The sequence below is a fragment of the Diceros bicornis genome, chromosome 23 (assembly GCF_020826845.1).
Source record: "Diceros bicornis minor isolate mBicDic1 chromosome 23, mDicBic1.mat.cur, whole genome shotgun sequence".
In the NCBI taxonomy this organism is placed as follows: Eukaryota; Metazoa; Chordata; class Mammalia; order Perissodactyla; family Rhinocerotidae; genus Diceros; species Diceros bicornis.
Window position 1 is genome coordinate 55575914 of NC_080762.1, and position 27898 is coordinate 55603811.

A 27898-nucleotide genomic window follows, 5' to 3' on the forward strand; every position below is an offset into this window, starting at 1 on the left:
TTTACCCCCAATGTTTAGTTAGTCATACTTACTACTTTGAGAGATGCAAGATTTACTGTATTGGGTGGAATTATTTGACTCCGTCCCTGATGGAGACTCTGTAGACATTTGTGGGAGATGAGAGTTGCTCTTCATGGAAGCCTGACAGCTTCAGGCATGCACCTCGGGGCATCCACACTTCCCGTAAGAACCCTTAGGGCTGGATTTTCCATGAAGATATCTAGAGTTTTTAGTCTATTTAGATTTTTAATCCATATCTCTCTAACTTAATCAAGTGCTGAAAGTTTGCTAAACTTCCTTATTCTAATTTTTCCATTTTTTACATGTCATAAGGTGTCTCCTAGATCTGATGTTTCCAGATCTGGGTCCCTGTTCACCTAGTTTTTACTGTTTATCATTTTTATAGTTATGCAAATGGAGTTTACTGAGGAAGATGGTAGGACTGTAAACTCAGCTTCTGTCTTCTGTATCTTCCCAGTCTTCCCTTATTTAACAGAGTCCTTGTCCATTCACCTTTCTTATTTTGGTTGTCTGTCTTTGAGCGTTTTCCGGCTTTGCTTTCATGAACTGTGTGACTAGAACTGCACACATTATCCTAGGTCAGGTCAGGAAGCACTGTGATTTTATACTGATAGGGTGATGCTTCCTCAATTATTTCAGATACCTCTTTTGGTAAGGTCTAGTATTTTGTTGACTTTTAGGGGGGGCTATAATATTTCCTCACATAGCCTTAGAGAGTTATGAGTTATTAATCTTTAATCATCTGACCTGCTGAGCTCCAGCAAATGGGTCACACCTCTTACCAGTTTAGAGATGTTAGCAGAAGTGGATGCTGGCAGTGGTTAAAGGTCTCTGATACTTCACAGTAAGTGGGTTTAGCTGAGTCAGAACTTTGATGTGACTTTTGAGTTGGTCTTTTGAGGTTTCCATAGAACTAGTCTTAGGTGGTCTGATACATTTGGATTGAGAATTTGTCTATTTTAGTTAAATGGGTTGTCAATAATAAACTAAATGCCAACTGTAATCAATTGGCTTTTATATAAACTAAGATAAGACACATTTGATAGACTAATATTTTAATGCCAGAAACAGAACTTGTTTTTGTCTGTACCAGGCCAGATTCAGGTAGACTGAAAGCTGGTGAAGCTTGTCTTTAGCATTTCTCTTCTTGAGGATACTGATCCTCCAACTGCTGTCGTGAGTCTCTTTTACTGTCTCTCGGCTGTTTGTTATAATTAGAAAAAGTCTCATAAATTTACCCTCTGGAAAGTATTAGCTGATACTCTCTTAAGGTCTGTTATTCTTGGGGATATTTGCATTTTAATGCTAGTCCATGAAATAATCAATGTAATGAATCACTGATGCTAGAATTATTTTGGAGAGTTGGTAAGAGAAGTAGGTGGTGGATATCCCTCTGCTTACTTGTAAGGCTAGTTCTGCTGAGTGCATACTGTCAGATTTGTTAAATATCAAATGGCTTGTGTTGATATTGATACTTTTTTCTCATCACCTCAAATATTAAATTTATTAAAATTAGCCGCTGTAGTTCAGTTTGCTCATATTGAGGATGACTTCAGTGATCAGTGAGGTTTTCTCTGGAACTCAGACTTCTTGAGTGGCTGGATGCTAAGCTGGACATCTGGACTGTCCTAGCGCATCCAGTCACCCACATGTGCGCTCACTGTAGGCAGTAGGCCATGTTCATGTGATTTTAATTAGTATGGCATAAACATCTGAATTTGGTAGACTGTTAACAAATCATACAAATTTTCTTTCAACAAGATAGCTAGATGGCCTGAAGCAGTGAATGAAAACTTCAAACTTCATAATTGGAGGAAATTGAAAAGCTTTATACCACAAAGCTGGTATTATGGAGATGACTGGGAACCCCTGAGTGTGGCCTGGCAAAGGGTCCGGTCACGTAGTTTACACAGCTAATGCTGTTAGAGTGGCTGTTTTTTGGGGGAAACACCAAAAGCTTTAGATCTTTTGCTGAATCATTTTAATGTGTTTCTAAAGCAAATAAAAACCATCTGTAAAAATGTAAGAATAATATTGAATGGTGTGGAGCCTCTAATACTATGCAATTCTTCACTATCTTAAAATTCCTTGGTAGCTCACTTATAATTAATGCCTTTTTTGGGAAGAGATCTGTGAAATGTGTTTTGGATGAAATTTTGCAGTGCTTGCAGTGAGCAAGTAGAAATATCTTTTTGAGGTCACCAGTTTAAAGCTTAGAATCCTTTTTGTGACTTAAGGTGCATATTTTACATTTAAAGTTATACCATAAGACATATTTTAAACCTTCACTGTGGTACGTGCTTCCAGATCTTGGCAAAGATCTCAAACAGCTGCCTGGTAGAAAGAGCTTTTTCTAACAGGTTAGTGAGATGGAGAGAACAAAGCTAACGCTTATCCCTGTTTTACTCAAGACCACAATAGGAGGCCGGCAGAACAGTGTGGTCCTGCAGAAACTGAAGCCTGACACACCTTACACCATCACTGTGTCCTCCCTGTATCCTGATGGTGAAGGAGGTCGGATGACGGGAAGAGGCAAGACGAGTAAGTGAACCCAGACTCCTGTAGCTTCTTTACGACAGTAACTACCATTGGAGTGGAGTCACATCCTTATCTGGAAACACTGGGGTGACATAGAGGTTTGTTGATCTTTTAAAATGCATTTAAAAATGATATTGTTTTAATATCCTTGCTTGGAGTTATCTGTCTCTGTTCGTGGAGAAAGACATTTATTACTTTTGAGGATAAAAGAAATGCTCTGGGGCCAAAATATCTTCTGAAGAGATGAGATGTGTACCGGATTATCACGGACATTCTTTCATTTATTTGCTACTGTATCAACAAATATTTGTGAGGTGCCCACTATGGGGTGCCTGCTGTGTTCTAGAGTTCCTGGGAGATATCAATGAACCTGTGTTTCCTGTGTGCTTGCTTGTCAGGATCACACAGTGATGTGATTTCTGTGCATTTCAGAACCTCTGAGTACTGTGAGGAACCTGAGAGTGTATGACCCTTCTACCAGCACTTTGAATGTTCGCTGGGACCATGCAGAGGGAAATCCTCGTCAGTACAAGCTCTTCTATGTACCAACAGCAGGTGGCCCAGAGGAGCTGGTAATTATTTCCTGTAGTGAAAAATGCATGCTTGTTTAAACTGTAGCTGAGTGATTTAAAAGAGAGGTAAAGAAGTTAACCAACTTGTTTCAGCACTGAAGAAGTTCATGTTCATTTAATAAAACTTGACAGAGGGGCCTTAGTACCTGGATGGTAGGGGAAGTGTGGGGTCTGGGCCTGGGGGCAGTCATCATTGCAGGCGGTTCTAAGGGTGGAGCCTCGAGTGAGTGTGGAGATCGGGAGGAGTCTTTGTAGCCTCTTGTGGTGGCATGGGCACCTCCTTGCGCCCAGCGTTGCAGAGCTTGCTGCTTGACTGGTCTTGAGTTAGTATTTCGAGTATTATATTGTTTGAGGTGTTATTTCTTTTACAAGCTTTTCAAATCAGGTGTTTTACGTTTTATTAAAATATTTAGGTACCAATCCCTGGGAATACCAATTATGCCATTCTCAGGAATCTGCAGCCAGACACCGCCTACACTGTTACAGTAGTTCCTGTGTATGCTGAAGGTGATGGAGGACGCACGGCAGACACTGGAAGGACATGTAAGTGAGAAGGCACAAATATTTACGGTTTTCGTTATAAATTTTGCTTTTTATTGTGCAGGCCATATAGACCCATTAAAGAAAATTTGAAAAATTCAAAATGATAGAATAAAAACATGAAAATTACACATAGTTCACGTCTCAAAAACCATCAACTGTTTATATTTTAGCATATGAAATAAAAAATTTATAATGGCATTCTTCTTCTGAAAGGATAATTTCAAGATTTGGAAATGTGTGTGCAATTATTAGCATGCTTCTGCAGTTATTCTCTCTCACTGACAAGAGGTCTTTGAGCTTTGCTTTGTACTTCATAAACTTGCATCTGTTGTTGAAATCTGTTCATCACGTTACTTGGTTGCACGTTTCTCTGGTTTGCTGATGAAGTGCTTTTTGGCATTAAAAATCTGTGTACTTTCATTTGCATTAACATCTTGAGAAACCAGTTTATAGTGGTTTTACTATTCTTTGTAGTATTGCTTAAACACTTTTGTGCGTACTCATGAATATTTCTTTAGCTTTAAACATATACTTGCTGATGGCTAAAAGGAAGCAGGTATGGATGGCTTCTTTTGGTAAAAGATTAGTGGTCTGGAAAGATGATGTTATTAGCTAAACTAGAGTTTGGAGTTAATATGTGGATTTAATCTGTATGTTTTTCTAAGTTCCTACTGGAGCAGTAACTTGGGAACTGAGTGTATTTTTTATTTCTCCCTCCTTTTGCCTTTTCTTTTACTCACAGAAGACATTTGGTAGCTACTTGTTGAGTGAAGAAGGAGTGAATGAAAGAATGGATGACTGAAACTCACTGACTGAATTAGATGGGCTTCATAGCTGTTGTCAGTTTTTACTTAGAAGGCAGATGTTATAAAATTCCTCTTCTCTATCTCTCCATTACTTATACTGGAAAACTGAAGCTTCTTTCCAGTTTCTTGTCCTTTGTCCCCTGTCCTTTTATGGCCGACCCAGTGCTAATACTTTCCCTAGCTTGTTTTTTTTTTTTTTTTAATGATTGTATTTATTTATTATTTTCCCCCAAAGCCCCAGTAGATAGTTGTATGTCATAGCTGCACATCCTTCTAGTTGCTGTACGTGGGATGCGGCCTCAGCATGGCCAGAGAAGCAATGCCTCAGTGCGCGCCCGGGATCCGAACCCTGGGCCGCCAGCAGCGGAGCGCGCACACTTAACCGCTAAACCACGGGGCCAGCCCCTCTAGCTTGTTTTTATTGGCAACAACTTTGCTTCCATATAGACAAAGGCCATAATTGGCTAACTTTGACTAAATTTGGATTTGGAGAGTTTTAATCTGCTTTTGTGTGTAGATGATTAGAAGTTTAAGGGGGACAGTATTTTATCCTATCACAGAGTGTAAGTCCTGGAGAGGTGATAACAAAAGCTCGACATATATAAACAGATTTAAGAAATGTGCGTTGGCTTTTCTTTCCTCAGTGGTGAGAGGACTGGCCAGAAATGTCCACGTGTACAATCCTACCCCCAACAGCCTGGACGTGCGCTGGGACCCTGCGCTGGGGCCCGTGCAGCAGTATCGCGTTGTGTATTCTCCTGTGGCTGGCACGAGACCCTCGGAATCTGTAAGTGATTTTGTCATCTTAGAGCTCAACAGAAGAATTTTGTAGATTGTACTGCGCCTCCTGCCATGGCTGCTGGCCCAGAAAAATAAGTCGGTTGTTGGTGTGGCCCCGAGTCTCATGGAAACTTCACCTCCTGATGAATGCAGGCTCGTGTTTGTGTCGTGTTTGGTAGCCTGTGAGAATGCAGACCACATATGTGCCAGGGTATGATGCCTAAATTACTGCTTTTAGTGATTTAAGGCAGGTGTTTTAACTATGGGGTTAGTTAGCAAAAATGAATTTTGGGAAAATGCAAATTAGTTACATGAGTTAAAAACCCCAGTAGTAAATGCAAATCATTGCTGGACCTTGTCAATATGGGCTTTTGTTGTAACAGACAAATGTCTTTGTTATGAAAATATCTAATTTCTCTTGCACTGGCTCTTACAAATGGCCCAATCTATCTTCAATTCATAGTACTATTCAGTTTTGTAAGTAGATTAATAATGTAGAAATCGGAAATTACTGATTTGAATAAGGATAGTATCAGAACACCTAAAAGAAGGTAAGTTTATAGACTAATTTAATTTACAAGTCTTTACAAAAATACACAATGATGCTGAACAAAGACGAACACGTGCCAAACGATACATGTGTTTAGTAAGAATGTTGATTTGCACGTCCCTGTGTGTGGTGGGACATATTCAGACAATGTTGCCTTTATCCACCGCATGGATTAGCTCTCTATTTTAATACAAAATCTCTCCCCCACCAGTGTGGGGTCCCTTCCCCTATGTGTATCTAACAGTCGGGATGCTCTTTGGGTGATTATCATCAGCCCTGGACATTGTATTTGAGAATCCTTACAATAAACGTAAATGGGAGATAATTGAAGCTCTAAGGGTCAAGTAGGAACTAACTTTCTTTGGAGGGGGAATTTCTGGGGATAATGCATCTAATGGTGTGGCTTGGGCAGATCTCATAAGGAAGCGTAGACGTTGGCCCCTGATGTGTCTGGGCTCAGCTGTTTTAATAAACATTATTATTCTGACTAATAAAAGACTGGATAAGCATTTGGGTTGTTGTCAGGCAGAATTTGTCATTCCCTCCCTCCAGATTGTGGTGCCTGGAAATACCCGCATGGTGCACCTGGAGCGGCTGATTCCGGACACACCCTATTCTGTGAACATCGTGGCTCTCTACTCGGATGGAGAGGGCAATCCCAGCCCCGGCCAGGGCCGAACGCGTGAGACAGAAATCCTTTCTCTACCCCATTCCCTTGTAACTTGATTGGCAGGGTCTCTCTGAGTGAGTGAGGAGTGGGAGTGAGTGGCTAGTGAGAGGTGGTGAGAGCTTTCTCTACCTTTGTGCAGGTGAGGGTAGGACTGGGCATGTGGTTCTGCCTGGGCTCAGCCACATTTACATTCTCGGCTAAAGCTTTGAGCCCATGACTGCCCTCTGTGCTGAGTGGACTTCGTTTGGCCATTTTCTTATCCAAGACTTAGGTTAAGGAGGGGTTTCTTCCCTTCTGCTCTGCGGTAGCTCTTCTCACCATGTGAGCACTCTGGAAATGCAAGGGCTCAGCCTCTATGTTTCACTGAACAGGAGGTGTTATAGTGGTTAAAAATAGTCCCTTTTTTTCTCAGTCTGTACATTAGGTTCAAACCTAGCTCTGTGCCAATGAAAGATTAGCATGTAACAATAGCACTGAAATGTAGTACTTTCCACTGTTTATGGTTTCACATTAAAACCATAGGAGATATATATTTTATCATAAGGGAGTAAGCATACTAATGAATGGTGAAACGCCTACTTCGATGTGACCTGGGTACAGTTCTCTTATATCCCTCCCTCCACTCCTGTGTCTGCCATGCTCCCAGGCAGGCAGCTAACTCTACTGTGTTTTTTTTATTTAGTACCACGAAGTGGACCAAGAAATCTGAGAGTCTTTGGGGAGACAACCAATAGCCTATCTGTGGCCTGGGATCATGCTGATGGGCCAGTTCAGCAATACAGAATCATTTATTCTCCCACTGTTGGCGATCCAATTGATGAATATGTGAGTCCAGTTCTCATTTATTTGAGCATTTTGTAATCTCTTACCTGGTTGGAAGATGAAATTCAGCTTTCTTCTTTAAAAATGTGCTGTGATTAGAGTTGAGTCCTTGATTTTTGTGTGACAGTCACTGCCCAGACAGTCACATTTTGTATGACTTTCTCTGACATGATACTGGGACCACCCAAATATGCCTGCTGTAGCCTCCCACATCACAGAGAATCAATGTCTTTGGGCTCATTTCTTTTTTTTATTTTGCTGAGCAAGATTCATCCTGAGCTAACATCTATTGCCAATCTTCCTCTTTTTGCTGAGGAAGATTTGCCTCTGAGCTAACATCTGTGCCCATCTTCCTCTATTTTGTCTGTGGGTCGCTGTCACAGCGTGACTGATGAGTGGTGTAGGTCCACGCCTGGGAACTGAACCCGGGATGCGGAAGCAGAGAGCACAGAACTTAACCACCAGGCCATGGGGGGTGCCCCAGGGCTCATTTCTGTTCTAAAGACAGATTGAAAAATTGGCTTATCTCATGAAATGCGTATCTAACCACTTAACTATGCCAAAGGAACTAAATCTAGTGAAACATGATATTATTCTGAGCTACCTAAATTAATGTTCAAATGATGTGACTATCCAAATCCTATCCTTTCTTTAAATCCAATTCCTCTACAAGATCTCCCTTAAATATTTCAGTGCTAATTCAGCTCTCTTTTCTCTAAATTTAACAATTTTTTAGTACATTAGGGTTTTGGAATATACATGCTCTCATATTAATTTCAGACTTTTTGAGTGTCAAATTTTCTCTCTCTGGAACCAGAGTCAGGTTTCCTGTAGCTTCTTCAGGCCCTCACTGTGCATGTCCATTTGCTATGGATGGAGGAGCTCACCACTTTCCTTAAAGCTCAGTGATTAATTGCCATGATGCGTTAGTAGAAGATGACACAAAATGTTGATTGTAAAGCAGTTAGGTCTGTGGTTTTCAACAGTTTTGCCACATACATCGTCTTTGATCATTCTTCCTCCATTATCCCCATGTTATAAAGTATTTCATCTTCTTGAACTTGATATATTAAGCTTTAATTCAAGCCCCCATTTTTATTAACCAGAAACACATGTAACTGTTGTTTAGAGTTTCTGCTCCAAATGAGAGAAGCAGTATTAACACTTAGTTTGCCAAAGCAGAGAAGCTCATGCTTTAGTGTTTATCCAGACTTGCCATGGACAAATACACAATTTCCTTTCACTTTCTGAAAACATTAAAAATATAATTTCTTCCCCCAATTCACCATTTGTAATCGAGGACTCTATGCTGGGAATTACTGGCCTAAGTGATGCCCGTTGTTTGTAGAAGCAAAGCATGGGGCTGGGAGAGAGAGTGGGAGATGTATCTGGTTCATTTCCTCTTCACGGAAGTAGTTGAATGTATTTTCCATTTCTTCTTTTCCATCTTTTTCACCTAATTAGTATCAGCCAAATGGATGTTCTTGAGGGCAGAAACAGTCTACTTTTGCTCACCAGTGTATTCCCAGCTATAACCATGCTCTGCCCACCGTGGGTACACTGTACCTGGTTGTGGAAGGAGTACATGCAAATGTAGTGCTTAACCACTGAGGGCGGAGGAAGACAACCGCCTGCTGAGGGCTGCAGGACTCAGTAACCCGTCCTCAGGTGCTGTAGGTGTTAATACCTTTCAGCTTCGCAATTTCCTTCAGAGATGCTACATCACAAGGCCGGTAAGTGGCCGATCTGGAATTTGAGCCCAGATCTGACTCTAAAACCATTCTCTCCTGCTGCACAGAGGCAGTGTAGACCATTTGCCTGGCCATGAGCTTTGTACAACAAAAAGAAAACATGAAGAAACCATTACTGTTTATGGAAATACATAAAACAATATTGTCTTTTGACTTAGAAATCCTCTAGCTGATAATGAATTTAAATTTACTTCTCTTACAGACCACAGTCCCAGGCAGAAGAAATAACGTAATTCTACAGCCCCTACAATCTGATACTCCGTATAAAATTACTGTTATTGCTGTTTACGAAGATGGAGACGGTGGCCATCTAATAGGAAATGGAAGAACTGGTAAATGTCTTATGCTTTTTATAGTCTTTAGATTTTGCCTTTACCAATGCATCTCAAATACTACATTAATACTATATTAACATTTATATTACACAATGAATTTTGTCAAAATGGTAGGAGAACAGAATTTGTATTTTAACTTTTTTTTTTAATTATAATTTTTATTTATTTATTTATTTCCCCCCAAAACCCCAGTAGGTAGTTGTACATCATAGTTTAACATCCTTCCAGTTGCTGCACGTGGGACGCGGCCTCAGCATGGCCGGAGAAGCGGTGCGTCGGTGCACGCCCGGGATCCGAACCCGGACCGCCAGCAGCGGAGCGCGAGCACTTAACTGCTAAGCCACAGGGCCGGCCCTGTATTTTAACTTTTTAAAAGTCCACTAGAAGAAGAAAAAGAGGACAAAAATCTATATATTTTGCTTTGCTCGAGAAGGTTTTATTTCTCCTTTGGAAAACCGTTGCACATTCTCTGAATACTGTTTTACTTTGTGTGGTATCAGTTAAGGCTGAGCTGTTAACTCAGTCAATTTAGTATCAGCAAAAACCACTCCATTGTGATAGAATCTTGAATCATAAATAAAGACGCAAGATGATTAATAATCATCTTCTATCTTTACAAGTTTAGCTTTTTTAAAAGATATTTTTTCTATTGTGCCAAGTAATTTATAAAGAATTACCATTGTTCAGGCCCCTTTTCTAGCTTACACTGGTGGCAATTTCTTATGGTTTAGATCAAAGATTCTTCAACTTGGCTGCTGGTTGGAATCACCTGGGGTGCTTTAAACAATGTTCATGCCTGGGTGCCACCCCCAGGGATACTGAGGTAATTGGGCTGAGGTGTGGCCTGGATCTGCTTAGGTTTTAACGTGCAGCCAAGAGACTAACTGGTTTAGCATAAAGGTGGGCTGAGCTATAGGTCTGAGTTGTGGCTGATAAATATTGGCGTTCCTATTTTCCACTTCATTCAGCAAAAATCCACTTAAGTAACATGATTTCGGGTTCTTTGCTACCCTCAGTTGCCTAAACTCTTTTGGTGCTTACATGATCTTGACAATATTACAAAATTTGGGAGCAATAACATTTGAAAGCTCCTAAGAGAAAAGCAGGGCTAGAGTTGTTTCAGCTCAGTCTCTCAAGGCCAAGAATTTATATGTTTATTGATACCTGTTATCTACAGGACCGAGTCAACGGAAACTCAGCTTAATGACTCACGATGATTTAAACTTAGCAACTTCCCATTTTTCACATTCCCTTAGATTTTAGAATATTTTTTATTTTTTTGGTGAGGAAGATTGGCCTGAGCTAATGTCTGTGCCCATCCTACTCTATTTTGTATGTGGCACACCTCCACAACGTGGCTTGATGAGCGGTAGATAGGTCCTTGACCGGGTTCTGAACCTGCGACCCTGGGCCGCCGAAGTGCAGCACACGAACTTAACCACTACGCCACTGGCCCCGAGAATATATTTTGATATCTTTCTGGGGCAAGGGCATGTTTTAGAATTTTGTGCTTATCAAAATATATAAAAATTTTTACTAGATCTTGAATTATCCAGGAAGGGCCAAAGCCATTTCTAGTTTCCCTTGTGAACAAAGTTTTTCAAGTTGAATTCTTTGTTTGTGAAATGCTATAAATAATAACTCAGTAACTACTTAGGATGCTACCTAACAGCATTGATTTTGCAGGGTGTGCAGTTGGAGGCAGTATCTCTGGAGGCTTGAGGATTTTCTCTAGGTTATGTTGGTGGAGGGTAGAATAGAGTTGGGAGAGAACATCATTGTAGTTGCTAGCTAGCTGTGTGGTCTTGGGCAAATCATATCTTATTTAGGTGGTAAGGTGATTGGGTTAGATAGTCTTTAAATTGCTTTTTGGCTCTAACAACCTGTAATCTATAAAATTCTAAAAATGGTATGAAATGTCTATTATTTTCTATAATTCTGCATCATATAACATACCAGCTCTGGAAATCACCAGTTCCTGAGTCCATTTGAGCTGCCGTTTGAATTTGGAAAGCTACTAAGTTTTTTGCTGAACATTTCAATGCCTTTTAATTGTTTTCTGGATAAGGACGTGGCGGGATATTATTGACTTGCTCTCATGGGACTGCACTATCAATACTTATAATCAATTCTCATGAAGTTCTATGCTCTCCTGTGTGTCAATGAAAGGTCAGTAATGTGTGGCAATATTTGTTTGCAGTGGGACTACTTCCGCCTCAGAACATGCACATCTCTGATGAATGGTATACGAGATTCAGGGTGTCCTGGGATCCTTCACCCTCCCCGGTTCTTGGATATAAAATTGTGTATAAGCCAGTGGGTAAGGAAGCACCTTTATCATCATAGAAATGTGCTGGAGAGTTATTTGTGTCTGAGGGTGCTCTATATTGCATCCCCTGCAATTAGATTCTCTTGATAGTTCAGCTATCACATCAAGTCCTCTCTCAGTAAAAGTAGTATTTCTGGAAATAACATTTTAAGCCAATGGTCTAAAATATCATTGTCACTATGGGCGTAGATGAGACTCTCATTAATTTGCATGATTCAAAGTTTGACCTGGTCCATAAAATTCACAAATGGAATCTGCTGTGTGCAGACATCCAATATGTTACTATGATTGTGAAATGATGCATGTTTAATCAATATAAACTTATATATTTTTCCCATTATGTTGAGGTTTTGTTCCATTTTGGGCATAAGTATTTTAGTTTATTCATGACAGGCTTGTTTTCAACTTCCCATTAACACTTTCACCTAAATGAATATCACTTTGGTTAAATTATTTGCTGTCTTTGTTTCTATGTTCTGTCTATATGCTTAGGAAAATGGAAGAAAAGTATTCTTTGTACCAAATTTGCTAGGGCATCTTCCATGAACCCAGGAAGGGTGTGAACTAGAAAAAAATAAAGGAGAGAGGGCAAGAGAAAGGAAAGGTGACCCTGTGTAAGAAACGGAGAGAGAACTCAAAGGAGGAAGAGGTGTTGGTAACAGGACCTTCAGTAACCACACTTGTGCAATGAGGTTTGAGACAGATGTTCTTAAATCATCTCTACAACAAACTGAAAAAGTTGGGCACCTCCTACGTGCAAAGCGCTCTGCTGCACAGTGGGGCTTAGAGGAGGCGCTCGGGGTCCAGGGTAGTTGACCGTGTGATTGATTCTGTCAGTAAAGCACATTGATTACACACCTGGTACAGTCCAGGCTCTGTGCTGTGCTTTCAGAATAAGAGCATGAAGATTCAGTCTCTACCTGTAGCTTCGTATTCACCATATAACACCACACACAGCTGTGAGCAACGCTTAAGGGGCTATGGAATTAATGGTGTTCATACTATCACTTGAATGTATGTTATTTGATTTTAAGAAAAATTTGAGACTGGTTATGGCATGTTTCTGTGTATTTCTGTGATTGTTATTAAAGGTACCAATGAGCCCATGGAAGTTTTTGTTGGAGAAGTGACGTCATACACGTTACATAATCTCGACCCCAGCACCACCTACGATGTGAATGTTTATGCTCAGTATGATTCTGGACTCAGCGTCCCCCTGACGGATCAAGGCACTACATGTGAGTCATGGATCTTTTCACGGTTGTAAGAAAAAGTCTAGTACAAATTATCAGGTCAGCCTGTTTTAATTTTATTTCTTTTTAACATATGCACGTTTCCTCAGCATTAAGTAGGTGGCCCTTTTGTGTCCAGCTAAACAAGCATATAAGAAATGTAATCACGTATACAAAAAAAGCATATGTTGAGATATTTTTATTTCTCATAAAAGTATTTTGAATTTTGAAAGATAAAAATTATAGAAATCATGATTTCGTCCATGAATGATCTAAAATCAGAGTTCGGATGCTATGTAGTTTTTTTGACATTTGAGGTTAAAACATATTTAGCTAAATGTATTGATTTCATTAAAAGTCTTCACAAAAATGCCACGACTATAGATTCGGCCTTCAGATAGATTTTGTTGTCACCAACTGTTATAATAACTACTCAAGGACTTAGCAGATAGCCTTTCAGGAAAATTTCATGTTCTTTTCTGTGAGACGTCTATGATGTTGTGGTGTTGAGAGGGACTGTGGAATTTCCTTCCCTTGAGGATCAGTGGTAGAGAGGAAGGTCTGTTTTGGCTGCACCACATTTTCATGTATGTTTCTTGTAAGGGGACATAGTAAGATTTTAGACATTTATTTTTTTTTCAGCCACAGCGGAAGTTTTAACATAGTGTTATGATTAAAAGCATGCTTTTTGCCTTTATACAAAGTAAATCTCTTTCTTTCTTTCTTTTGTAGTGTATTTAAATGTGACAGATCTGAAAACTGACCAGGTCGGGTGGGATACATTCTGTGTTAGATGGTCGCCTCACCGGGCAGCCACCTCCTACAGGCTAAAGCTAAGCCCTGCAGATGGTACGTGGAGTCCACAGTAGCAACACTTGAAACTTCAGTAACGAAGAGGCCATTTTGCTTATAAAAGGATATATAAAAATGTCTTTAAATATAGTTGATGATGACACTGGCATTTTCCTTTGTTGTCATAATCAGGAACCAGAGGACAAGAAATTACAGTGCGTGGATCAGAAACCAGTCACTGCTTCACTGGCCTCTCACCAGACACTGATTATGGTGTCACTGTTTTTGTGCAGACACCAAATCTCGAGGGACCAGGTGTCTCTGTCAGAGAACATACCAGTAAGTTTTTGAGTAATCTGGAAAGTCTCTGTAAGGCCTTAGAGCAGAATGCTGTAGGTGTGGGAGACTCCTGTGTAGGCACTTCTCCCTCCAGGCAGCAGCAACGGTGTAATGACGGCAGGGTCTTGCAGGTGGAGTCTGTTGCTGCTTCAGCACCTTTATCTGCAGCAAATTTGTGGTGCCCCTGTTCCAGAGTTGGTGTCTTTTAAGGAAAGGGCTCAAGGAGGGGTATGTGGCTCTCGCTGACAGTGAGAAGGTGACTGCGGGTCCATGTTAGTGACTTTTACTCATCTGGCCCTACCTGAAGGCCTTCCATTTTTCCTTCGACTCTTGGCTTTGCTTTCTGCAGCTGTAGTCAATGTTGAATGACTACCAGTGATACCAAGTTTGGACAGGACTGAATTCGCAGTTTGTCAGTGCCAATGACACTTGATTCGTTATCGAGGACTTAAATTGCTCTTAAAATTTACTTTCTATGATATGAAATGTGCACATATTGTGTTTTTCTAATTATTCCTTTTTAATTCTAGCCATAAAACCAACAGAAGCACCTACAGAACCACCAACACCCCCTCCTCCTCCCACAATTCCACCAGCCCGTGAGGGTGAGTACAGCTGATGGGTAATACCTGAGCTGGTGAGGATCTGTAGCCTTCTTATTGTGCCTAGACATCCTTTATAATTGAGATAGAACATTTCTGATTTATTATTCTTGCTGAAGAGTTTTTAGATTAAAGGAAAAGGTTACCAGTAATTGGTTCTTCTCCTCTTCCAGGCAGATTTTGGTGTGAATAACATCAGTCATAAACTACTCCAGGTCTTCAGTTGGAAGTCTGTTTCCTCAGTTTTGCACATTAATACCTTACCTAGTCCATAGTCACATGGTGGGCCTTTCTGCTGGCGTCAGCAGACAGTGGGAACCTTTGGCTGCATCTGCAGCCTGGTCCCTGGGGCCTTTGGCTTTGGAATTCCTGGCTTCTGACCTGAGAAGTGCCCTGGATCACACAAAGCTAAAAAATTTCCATTCACCAAAGTTTGAGACGTAATTGTCACTTGCAGTGAATTGGTAAAAAGTCATAGTGAGCTATGAAGACTGGTCTCTCAGTAATTTGGGGCAATTCTCCGTTCTTCATCAAATAAAGTTTAAGCTAATTAACTACTGGTTTATTCTTTTTCCACATTCTGTTTCCAGCATGTAACTGAAAGCATTTCAGATTTTAAAAGGATTTTTCTTTTATCTCAGAAGGCTCTAGAGTGCTACAACTTTATTAAACCTATTAAATAAGTAAAATTAAAAATTAAAAGTATATTGTTATAGGGTAAAATAATAGTAATATTATTATAGGGTAAAGTAATAATGGGTTTCTTTAAATTAGACTGTTGAAAAAAACTCAGTAAATAATCTTGGCTTAAGACACGTTAAGATTTTTTTCTTAATAGAATTTATTTTTTAGAGCAATTTTAGGTTCACAGCAAAATTGAGCTGAAAGTACAGAGTTCCCATGTTTTCCCTGGCCCCTCACATGCACAGCCTCCCCGACTGTCGACGTCCAGCACCACAGTGGTACATTTGTTACAATCATGAGCTGACTGACACATCATTATCACCCACAGTCCATTGTTTACATTAGGGTTCACTCTTGGTGCTGTATATTCTGCATGTTAAGTTTTTATACACTAAAATTTTGTTAATTTTTTTTTAGCCTCCAAGTCTGAAAATTCAAATTAAAGACATTACTTTATTTTCTTCCCTCTCTTTCCTCCCTCTGTATGATTCTAGTGGCCTAATTTAAAATAAAAGACACCTTATTTGCACCAAATATTTGATAATTATATACAAAATCTCTAAACTCACTGATGGCTGTTCTTAAGTTCTGGACATCATTGCTTTCCATCTGATTTCCTCCTCACTTATTGTTGAAGCTACTTGAAGTGTCCTGTGAGGAAAGAGCAGATATTTGCATAATGTATCGAAACAGAGGAATTCCAGAGCAGAAATTGAGGGCCAATTAGCGTAGCGCTGCTCCGGCTCGACTGTGCACTCGAGTCACCTGGGCGTCTTGTTACTGCTGCTCTGATGCAGGGAGTCTGGAGTAGGGCCCCGATTCTGCATTTCTCAGAAGCTCCCAGCGATGCTGTTGCTGCTGAACCACATTTGGAGTAGTGAGGTGTTAGACTACATTTCTCAGTTATGCAATTTCATTTGAATGAAAGAATTTATGAGATTTGGGGCTTCCTGTTTTTTTTTTCTCCCTAGTATGCAAAGGAGCCAAGGCAGACATTGTATTCTTGACTGATGCCTCCTGGAGTATCGGGGATGATAATTTCAACAAAGTTGTAAAATTCATCTTCAATACTGTGGGAGCATTTGATGAAATCAGTCCTGCTGGAATCCAGGTGGGTGTCGTTTCATAGGTGGCTGTTCATTCGTAATGTCTTGCTATTTCCTTTGACTTCTCTTTTTAAATAGAAAGACCCTGCAGTATAAACTATGTTTTGACTTTTGTTATTTGCTATTTTCCCTACACATGTATTTTTGGAAAGGAGTAGGGTGTAAATGATAAATAAATAGAAAAATAAATATTCCTCTAGGTATTCTCTTGGCTAGATGATATTTCTGTTGAAGAGTTTAGGAGATTCTGACTCTAACTTCCTGCTTAAAACTTCCAACAATGATGCATTTCCATAAAAGGTCATCCAATGTTCTGGAAATTCAATGTGTTGTGGTTATCATTCCCCATTTAGTCAGAGGCATCAGTGATGAATAGTGACTGGAGTGGGTGTGTGGGGCCCTGCTGCCCCCTCTGTCATGACATTGTGGATATTTCCTTCGTCAGAAGAATGGCCGTTATTGACTCAAAGGATATTTCATTTGTTTTCATAAAATGATAACTCCACTTATATTGCTGTGGGATCATGCCAAATTTTTCGTTTCACTAGGGTAGGAACTTATAGAAGTTTGTCCTTCCATGAGAGACCTCAGAGAATAATTAATTGTTTAGCTCTAACCTACCTGTAAAGCTGGGAATCTCCTCCATCCCTCCCAACTCACCCGTGAACTGAACACTCAGGGCCACTAGCTCTGAACTATTTTTGAGTCTTCGAAGACCCCTCTGAGAATCTGTTTAAAGCTATTATTAACTACTTCTTGTGTTCTGCAACCTTGAAGACCCCCTTCAAATTCCACACTTTCTGGGGAGGCTGCCTTGACAGCTTTAGGCATTCCCTACTCCTCAGGGATTTTGTTCCTGTTGCTGTTATAGCAAGTATCACTTTATATTGTCAGGATTTGTATGACTCTCTTCTATCTAAGTCGTTGACTCCTTAATGCAAGAGACTGTATTGCGTTATTATTTTTTCGAATTCTCTTCTTTCCTTTCCCATTCCTCTTGGTGAGTTTTTCCTCTTTATTTTTGCAGTTTGTACTTCTTCATTGTGGCATCTTAGAGACATTATGAAAATAAGAAGTTTCGACATAAACCACAAATAATTTCATAAACAAATCATATCTTCTTTGACGGAATAGTACTTTATGGAATATACTAAATTTCAAATCCCCAAACAATCCTGTGGACATGTTCTAACCCAAGAAGAGTAAAAATTCAGGCTAATTGTATTCTTAATTTAACGTGTCGATAATTAAGCCATTGTTTTTATCCTTTTAGAAATTAAAATTTCTAAAAAAAATAAAAAACGGCTACCATATTTTATGAACTTCTGTGGGCCAATTGCTTTGTATACATGACTATTAATCCTTAACCCTAGAAAGTAAGTATAATTGTCTCTATTTTACTGATAAGGAAACCAAAGCCCAGAGATGTGGGGAACTTGCCCAGAATCACATAGCTATTAATTGGCAGAGCTAGGATTTGAGCCCAGTGAAAGGTACAAAGCCTGTACCTTTTCCACTAATTCAGATTGCCACTAAGTTTGTGATGAGTGTTGATTATTATCACAATGCGATATTTTTATGTTACCATGAAGAATGGATGTACTCAGTGAGGAGAGTTGGCTGAGAACCAATTGCTTAGCCAACATTTGTGTTCAAGATGGTATGTTCTTATATCTTATCCTGGGACCTCACTGCTCTCCAGCTTTACCCATCCCTTTCTACATCCTAGAGAAAGGCACCATCTGAATACAGTGCACTTATGTTATTAACATCAATTATTGGCAATTTCATTGAAGATTAGAAACTAGAGAATTTAATGAGAAAGAGTAGTCAGTGTTATAATATTCGCTGTAAAGAGCTTATAATATTCTGTCAGGTCTGAGACACTTCTTTTTCCCATCCTGCAGCTAGAGGGATCACTGGAAAACTGAAATATAAAAAGAGATGCCTTACCCTCACCACCAAACCACATTCCCTTTCAGGTCTCATTTGTGCAGTACAGTGATGAAGTCAAGTCTGAGTTCAAGCTGAACACGTACAACGACAAGGCCCTAGCCCTCGGGGCCCTCCAGAATATTAGGTACAGAGGAGGAAACACACGAACAGGTACAGTTAACAGAGCACACATAGACCTCCACTCTCTGAAGCATTTGGAGTGGTAGAGCTGAGTGGACCATCTCACTCTGCTAGTCAGATTCTTATCAGTTGGGGTTGACTAATGGCATTTGGATAGTTTTCCCTGAAGTGACACTGAAATGTTCCATGCCACACTCTATAGGCAAGGCTCTCACGTTTATCAAGGAGAAGGTCTTGACCTGGGAGAGCGGCATGAGGAAGAATGTCCCCAAGGTGCTGGTCGTGGTCACAGACGGTCGGTCACAGGACGAGGTCAAGAAGGCGGCTCTGGTCATCCAGCAGTCAGGTAAGCACAGGCGTGAACTGATGCCTGGTGACTGCACTCGTTATTTTAACAGTTTTAAATGTTCAAGAACCATCACAAAAAACCAAAATTGCTGATTTTACTTTATTGTTCCTGTTTTACTCTGTGCTCCATGCTCTTGTAATGTTAGTTTATATTTAATTATGGGATGGTTTGGTAATTGCTCAAAAGTGTCATGGTGTATTCTTTGTATAAGATATGACTCAGGGTCTGTCAAAGAGCAAACCTAATTTCCCCATTGTGGCGGGAAAGCTACAGAATGCAATACAGGGATGATCTTGGAGCAGACTTCCTGCCATAGCAGAAGCGAATCTTGATGCTCGTCGCTCTCCGAGGAGAGACAAGGGAAGCCTTTAACTCTAGCACATCCTTCAGGTGCAGACTCAGTGCAGACTGCTGAGAGGTACACTGCAAAGCAGGAGTCGTGAGGCCTCAGGGAGACGTCTCTGAGGTAGATGCTGGCAACCAGACATCCTGAGAGCCTCCTGGTAATGCTGCCCTTTGGATTAGTTAAGTAGGATTGTTAGAGATGAAACTAGGTCTTTTCCATGCTTGCATTAACACCATTCCTAGCCTCCTTAGGCAGGGTCCTGGGTGGACATATTTTAGAGAGAATTCTATGCTATGCATGATCTATTGTAGTAAATTGCAAAGTACTTCATTACATGGAATTTGTCATCTGCACATACATGATTCTTTGGCTAAAAGTATTAGTCACGATCGATACTGAATTACACTGTCTTCTTGCAGTAGAGACTGTTCTTTACACTGATCTTTTAATAAATTATTGCCATTATGTTATGCACTTTGAGCAGATTTTTGCATATTTTGGGCCCCTACCTGATTTAAGTTTGGATTATGAATGCTTGCTCAAGCTACCTTATTTATTTCTAATTTCTTATATAGTCTATTTTTTCTACTTTTAAATTAAGCTTTTGGAGTGAAGACGTTGTTTATTTCTGTTAGCCTATATAAATGACAGTTTACTGCCAGTGGGAGTTATAGATTCCATTTTGAAAGTAGCCAAAAAACTGTCTTTGAGCCTGAGTTTGTAGAAAAAATAAGTTTCAAGAACTCAGATTTCAAAATGAGCCCATTCTTGGTTTCTGAGTCACATAAGCTTAAAAGGTTAATGGTGCCTAAGATAGCTGCAGAATTCTTGGGTATAGTAGGACTGCGGATCTGTGGAAGGAAATGTGCACCTCATTAGGTCTTTCTGCTATTAAAATGTTCATCTTTTAATTGTTAGAATTTTATTTTAGGAAATCCAATTAATTGAATTTTACAAGCCAGAAAGTAGGAAGACCTGGAAAAAGTACATATTCATTAAAGAGAGTTTATGTCAATTAAAAGGACTTGCTGCATACACTGAGAAAATACAGCAGATTTCTGTTGTAAGATTTCTGATAAGATTTTATTTTGAATTGTTTAAATAATGAAGGATGGAGAAAGGAATGTGTAACTTACTCTGTTAACATGGCTCTGCAGGCTTCAGTGTCTTTGTAGTTGGCGTGGCTGACGTTGACTACAACGAGCTTGCCAACATTGCCAGCAAACCAAGTGAAAGGCATGTGTTCATTGTGGATGACTTTGAGTCTTTTGAGAAGATTGAGGACAATCTCATTACCTTTGTCTGTGAAACTGCCACTTCAAGTAAGTCAGGGTCCAAATGGATCCATAGTCTCGCTTGTTTTGAAAAATAACTACTTAGTAGACAATTCCCTATCCTATATGGGATCCAGTCTGCGCATAAATAGATCCTGGGAAATCCCTTGAGAACTTGATGAATCATCGTTCCTATTGAGATCATGCTCAATATGTGCTTGTCACAGGTCCATTTTTAGCCTTGAAGATGTAATAGTCCTTGTATGGAAGTAAAGTGTTTTAATATATCCTATTCCCACCATCCCAATCCCTGTGACCTTTGAGTAAATTAAGCTTCAGCTTTGAAATGCGTTTATAAGATGAAGGTTTTCCCTATTAGTAATCAATTGGTATTTGTTCTGTCAACATCTGTGCTTCAAGGGAGCACTGAAAAAACTGACTTGTGCATGTGTGCTCCATAGAAATTCGCTTGGTCCCCATTTGTTTTTGTGGGGTCTAGATTTTTCTTGTTATACCAAGACCTCAAGTTCAGCTTTTAAAATACAGTAAAGAACCAAAGATTGATTAATTAAGTCAATTTATCCTCTTCCCCATCCATAAGCACCCATTCTTGGGTTATTAGATTATGGAGACGGTTATGTGGCTAGTCTAGACCCCTGATCCTAGGCAAGGCTATGCTTTACAAGTCTTATATTTCCCCCTGTTAAACATTGTATTAACAACTCAGATTCTGGTTAGAGGTGGGAATATTAAACAAATGTCAGTGGTTGACTATGAAAACTTACGCTGAAGCTCAGCGTGGAGCCACACTGGTGAAAGTGGGTAGGAAGCCACCGTTGTTTCCCTTCCACTCCAGGTGGTCCTGAAAGCCACCCTCTGGTGGTTACACTGGGAAACATTGGTTACACTGGTCAATTGTACAATTTCTCCTATGCGTGGGAAGTCTACACAGAATAACTTATAAAGGGTTAGATCGATGTTATTTTTTATAAACGAGTGAACAATTTCCTTCCTCGATATACATACATAGCTGCTCTCTGTGCATACATCGTGTTGGTGAACCGTACTTAAAGCACACTGTGCCTTGCAGGTTGTCCTCTCGTTTACTTGGACGGCTACACCTCACCAGGTAAGCATTCGTACGTTTGGGCTAATTTATTTTAGGATTCAAGCATAAAATAATTAAAATGACCTCATTTCAATATTTTTTCTTTTCTGATGTAAAGGTTTTAAGATGCTTGAGGCATACAACCTGACGGAGAAGAGCTTTGCTTCTGTACAAGGTGTCTCTCTGGAGTCGGGGTCTTTCCCCAGCTACTCAGCCTACAGGCTTCAGAAGAACGCCTTTGTGAATCAGCCTACAGCGTGAGTGACAGCAGCGGGTTCTTTTTCTTATGATGGGCTGGACACTTTTTTGAGGTTCTTGGAATCTTTGCTGATTTTTTAGTCAGGGCTTCTTTTCTAACCTTTTAGTCAAGAATCTAGGGACTTAAGAATTGTCAGAGAACTCCTCATGGATGACCTAGTTTAATTTCCTTAAGTTCAGTTGGGTTAAGTGTCTTCCATCAGTTCACACAGCAGTCGAGGACTCGAGGCTTCCTATTTTCAGACCCAAGAATCCAGTCCTTGTTCTGCAGTGTTATGGATTACTGGTCCTTTTGAATTTAAGGCTAGGATTGTAGTTATGCTTCCTGTGAGGGGGCTGCATAAGCAGGAAGGCACCGTATTCGTGAGAACATTTCGCCCTGTGGTGCCGAGGGACTGGATGGAATGAGTGCGGGAGGGCGGCCTTCTTCCTAGTGTTGCAGTCCTCCGGAAGACGGCAGACGGCGCCGTGCTGCGTGTCCGTGGCCAGACGGAGCTGCGAGCTCTCACCGGCCGCTGCCCTGGCGTCTGCTGGGTAGCTCTAGATGTTGTTCTTTTACTTCATGAAAGTTCGCACCTGGGCGTGATAACCAAAATATGTATTTCTTATTCATTAAAATGAAAACATTTTAATGTTGAAAATTATGTGTTTGGCAACTTATGGAGAGAAAAGAACAAGGAGAAATAAAGCTTTCAGAAATTTAGAACAGGGTCAGAAAATGATGTCTGAAATTTGAAACGTCTGGGAAGGCTGATGGAAAATTCAGACTCAAAGCGAAGCTAATTTCTTTAAGGCAGCACAGATTGTGTTGTTGTGGTTTGACCACACTGTAAGTTCTCATCTTTGGTGTTTAACCACGTTGGTGCAGTCTTAGGTTTTTCAGTGAGCCTTGATACCCAGTGTTTAACGCTCAGTCACCTCAAGATACGATTCCTGCATTTTAACCTACGACAGCCCGCTGTCCTCTTGAGTCAGAACCTGTGGCTGAAAGAAGCACAAATTCAATTAAATTATTTTTTCATAAACACTAGTTAACTAAGGATAAAGAATAAAAATGATCTAGGTGAGAGCTGAATTAATATGGGGAAGATATCATTTTTAATATGGAATATTATGAAGATAGTAGATTCTTGAACTTACAAAAGGCGTTGTGGCAGCTGGTCCAGAGCATACGCTTTAAGAAGGAGGGCTGCGTTATGTTCCAGAAATACTAGTGGTCTGGCACTAGGACATGAAACCTCAAGAGACATTCTGTGTCCTCTGTCAAAATTTGTGGAGGAGTAGCTTCGTTTCTGTCCAAGAGTTGATTATCAAAGCCTTTTTCCCACCTTCAGGGAGGAAGTGTTATTAAATGGTCTCAGACAGAAAACCATCAATTCTGCTTCAAAGATTCCCCCAGAATAACGATAGACTCAACTCTGGAGGGACACATGGGACCACATTTTTCGTCTAACAGCCTCAGAGCCAAGAAACATTTCCTTTTAATTTAATCACCACTCTTTATCATCATACGGGTATATGGCCTTAACATGTGTTACTGGTTTTATTTTTGGGAATATGTGTGTGTGTGCATGTTATTTGATTTATTTGAGTTCAAGGGAGGAATTTGGAAGTGTAAAAACTATTAGAGATAAGGAGGGAGAAATTAAAACTTTAAGACGTCTTACTTATGATCTTATACCCCTGACACTGGAAATTAAGATTCATTCTCTTTAAATTACATCCATAGATATAAGGTTTATCACTCTAAAATTATTATATAATTTTATAATTATGTATGTGTCTAGCAAAAATGAGTTATTAACAGTAGGATAAAGACCATTTGGCAATTTCTTGGACTTTTTGACTTTATCAGATTATAAATAATCTATTAGCACTTATGTAATGGATCTTTAGTGTTTGTTCTTTTGATGTCTTCCCTAAGTTTTTCCCCTTCTAATATGCAGCCAGATTATTATAAGTGGCTTCTAATACTACCCATAATGAGATTCTGGTCCAAAGATTTAAAATATTCCCTATTTCTGATGAGAAGTCCTTCTTAATTAATTAATTAGTGTTGTTTTATCCAACAGAGATGTACACCCAAATGGACTTCCTCCTTCGTACACAATTATATTATTGTTCAGACTTCTCCCAGAAACCCCCAGTGACCCTTTTGCAATTTGGCAAATCACAGACAGAGACTACAAACCACAAGTTGGAGTAATTGCAGACCGTAAGGATTCTTATTTTATTTTAAGGCACATGCATACATATTTTTGATTATGTTTTCCCTTTCCTTCTCTTTTCTCTTTAGGAACCTTCTGAATATATATATTTACTTGATATATGCTTTGATGTTTAAAGTTTTTAAAATATAACATCAGTAAATATTCTTATTACATTTTATCTCAACTGAAATCATTGGATTTTTTAGAAATCTCTCCAACAAGAATTACTTGTGAATACTTTCAATATACAGTATATGATGCATGTGATTTAATAACAATTATGTGTTGATTACAGCTTCTAGCAAGACATTATCATTCTTTAACAAGGATACAAGAGGTGAGGTGCAAACTGTTACATTTGATACAGATGAAGTGAAGACATTATTTTATGGAAGTTTTCATAAGGTAAAAACATAAGATTATCTGGTTATCTATAGAAAAAAGAATATGACAAAAATTTAATTTATTTTGTTATTTATTAATAAGACGTTAAATTGGCAGAAACATAGCTATGCCTTTTAAAAACAAAATCTTATTTTAGAGAATTTGATTATTTCAAAGAAGAAAATTTAAAATAAAGCAATAATTCTACTAATCAAGAGATAATTACTATTAACATTTTGAAATATTTTCAATGGTAATATCTTTTCAAAATTTGAGTCATGTAGTATATACAATATTATATGCCTATTTTTTTCTACCTATCTTTTTATTGTGAACCTTTATATCATTTTGTTTCAAAAGCTTAATTTTTGTGTGTTATATTTAATTGATAAAATTGTTCTTTTATAGAGCATGGTAAGCTGCTTCTGCTTGCTCATTTATTGAAAAGTTACAAACATGCCAGGCTAAAAGTTATCATTATTTACCAAAATAATTAAGATAAATGTTATGAGATTAACTTTTACATGAACACACAAATTTTCTAAAAAATCTTATTAAAAATTCTAACATGCATTCTTAGGGGATTGTCTATTCTTGTTGATCTTAATTAATTTCTGTATGTCAACATTCAAAGATAATAGAGACTTTCTATCAGGTTTCTAAAGGATGATTTAATTGATGAATAAGAGTACTGAAGTTGGGATCATTAGAAATGAAAGGAACAATCTAGGTTAGGAATGAATTTTTAATGGTATTTCTTTATCTATTGGATTAAGTTAACAGGAGGAATACCACTTCTTGTACAAGTGGTCTAAAATTCCTCCAGTATGGCACTCAAAGTTAGTTCCCACACGTAGAAGACAAATATTTCCAGTTCAATTTGATTCTCAAGTGAAAATTGAAGAACTTTCCTGTACTTAAGTATATTTAGCTGGATTTCTTGCTGCTTCTACCTCCTGAGAATCTTGGTTTCTTTCCAGAATGCTTTTCCTATTCATTAATCAGATTCTTGGTGAGGATGACAAGGGACTCCCATCATGGAGCTCAAAGAGGCTTCGACATGCACATTAGTGAGAAGTAAAAAGCAATGAAGGAAAAGCAAAGATCTCTCCTTAAACAGTGTACAGACCTTCATGTGAATTGCAGTAAAATAAATGCCTCATTGTGAAAGCAAATTCTAGTTTGACGAATATTATTAGCTTCAACTGCTCCTTATCTGATAATAGATGTTGAATCTGGCAAAGTTCTTATGAACTTTTCTGGATCATTGATACACTTATTAAACTTACACTTGAGTAACTTGCTGAAAAGGACTATTTTATTTTTCTTGCCATACCCATTGAAGATATTAGAAATTAATCTTCTATTGACCAATGGATAAACATTTAGGAACTATTATTTTTTAGTTTCCATCTTTCATCAAAAGCTTCATTTTACTTGAGCAAAAAAAATGCAGTATTTTGCAGAGGTCTGTAGTGACAGTCATTAATTATTGAAAGTCAAGTTAATTATTTTTTTTGACATTCCTTTCTTTGTTTGCTTTTATAGAGAGGTATTTGTATTCTTAGGTTTTACATAATGCCTCTTTCTCCTTCTCACAAGCTCCCTTCTCTCCTCACATTCTCTTCCTTTTTTTCCCATAGTATCTTTCTTTTTTTTATGCTCTTCTACTTTTTCACTACGCTCTTTTCCCTCCTCCATTCCCCCACCTCATTCTTTTAACCTACTTTCATTTATCCCATCAATTCAAGTACCAAGTTCAGTCACTATTGGCTTTTACATTCTCTACTGATCCAGGGATTCCAACACTGTTCTTTCCTTTTCCCCCTGATTCGGGAACTGAAGTTCTTCAATCCTGGGGATGAGAATGAGTAGTACTCAGATAGCAGGCAATTAGTGAAAATGACGGGCATGGGGCTCTTGGGAGAGAGGGACTACGCTAAAAGGGATTAAGCAGGGTGTGACAGACAACTATTGCTTCTTGAGGATTCTCTTCGAAAGCTTTTTGTGTCTCCATTTGATTGTAATAGATGACATAGATCCAAGTGAGAAATTTGTAATAAGAGGAAAAAGTGGAACAGATGAAAGATAAAATTTTAGGGAATGGCAGAGCTTGGGAAGGGAGATGAGTTGACAAGTGTTCCTATTTCTTTCTACTACTGGTCTGTGACCAACAATGTTTCACAGTTGGGAAATAGTCCCTAACCACTTGGACAATGGTCTACAGATGAAGAGCCCACTCAGAAACGTAATTATGCATGTGTTTAAAATGCAGTAAAACACATTGAAGAGATTGTAGCAAAATATGTTTTTAGCATGTATTTCTTTATGGTGAACGTTGAATGACAAGAGTATTTGGAATAATTTTTGCAAATTAAAAGTTTTTATTTTGAAATAACTTTTCTGGGTAGTATTTTTCAAATACTTTTTGAAGGTTTGCCTCTGAAATTGTTCATACAAGAGCCAACAAATAAGTTTTAGTTCTTATTAGATAATAAATATCTTGGGAATGCTCGTGTGATATTTTTGTTGAATTCAATATTAGAGGATTGCCCTGGGGGCATTTAAAGTTTCTGTATTTTTAGTAAGCTATGTATCACTTATATATAAAAGCAATATGTAATTCATACTTACCACTTATAGATACACTAAATCAGTGTTTTGGTGGTGATCCTATGTGGGAAAAATATTTACTGTTTAAAAAAATCTCTAGAGATAGTCCTTATGCTTATTGACTCAAAGCATTTAAGGGAATTTCTCTTCCTTTTAACTTGAAGCCAAACTTTTCAAAGCAATCATTAAATGCTTACTTGAATATTTGTGCTAAGAGGAACTATGAGCATAACTTGAAACTCAAAGATCACCCACAGCCATTCTTTACATTGTTGAGGTACAAATGTTTTATTAACTATCTGTACTAATAGATTTCTAAGAATTCCGAGTGTCCTCAATATCAGACAAAAAATAAATCACCATAGATTCTTTCCTTATAAGGAAACTGAATCTTGAGTCTACTGATTTCCAGAGCTGAATCTCTATAGAAGACATGTGCTAGTTCTTTACTACGTTAGGTATCTATATAGTGTTCTTTTTGGTATACAAGTTCTTTTTTCTTTTTTGGTGAGGAAGATTAGCCCTGAGCTAACATCTGTTGCCAATCCTCCACTTTTTGCTGAGGAAGATTGGCCCTGGGCTAACATCTGTGCCCATCCTCCTCTACTTTATATGTGGGACGCCTGCCACAGCATGGCTTGATAAGCGATGTGCATGTCTGACCCTGGGCTGCCGAAGCAGAGTGTGTGAACCCAACAAGTGTGTGCAAGTTCTTTTTGACCAAGATTGGAGAATAAAAAATTAAAAACTGAATTTAGCAAAATAAGTGGAAGACATTTGAGACTCCTTTGTACTAAGTATAATAATA

At 38.9% G+C, this 27898-nt stretch overlaps 1 protein-coding gene across 2 annotated transcripts in view; it reads left to right on the forward strand.

Moving 5' to 3' along the window:
* The window catches only part of COL12A1 (collagen type XII alpha 1 chain), a 108833-nt gene that overhangs the window by 57143 nt on the left and 23792 nt on the right, over positions 1-27898 (forward strand). For both annotated transcript variants that reach the window (XM_058566765.1, XM_058566764.1), the window contains exons 32-51: positions 2433-2562; positions 2992-3131; positions 3545-3674; positions 5125-5267; positions 6363-6492; positions 7163-7305; positions 9256-9385; positions 11589-11708; positions 12809-12955; positions 13682-13798; positions 13934-14080; positions 14611-14685; positions 16338-16477; positions 18455-18578; positions 18751-18894; positions 20401-20565; positions 21608-21646; positions 21744-21882; positions 23956-24098; positions 24389-24498. In XM_058566765.1, the coding sequence (XP_058422748.1) occupies positions 2433-2562; positions 2992-3131; positions 3545-3674; positions 5125-5267; positions 6363-6492; positions 7163-7305; positions 9256-9385; positions 11589-11708; positions 12809-12955; positions 13682-13798; positions 13934-14080; positions 14611-14685; positions 16338-16477; positions 18455-18578; positions 18751-18894; positions 20401-20565; positions 21608-21646; positions 21744-21882; positions 23956-24098; positions 24389-24498 (2556 nt within the window). The remainder of the gene's footprint in view (positions 1-2432; positions 2563-2991; positions 3132-3544; positions 3675-5124; positions 5268-6362; positions 6493-7162; positions 7306-9255; positions 9386-11588; positions 11709-12808; positions 12956-13681; positions 13799-13933; positions 14081-14610; positions 14686-16337; positions 16478-18454; positions 18579-18750; positions 18895-20400; positions 20566-21607; positions 21647-21743; positions 21883-23955; positions 24099-24388; positions 24499-27898) is intronic.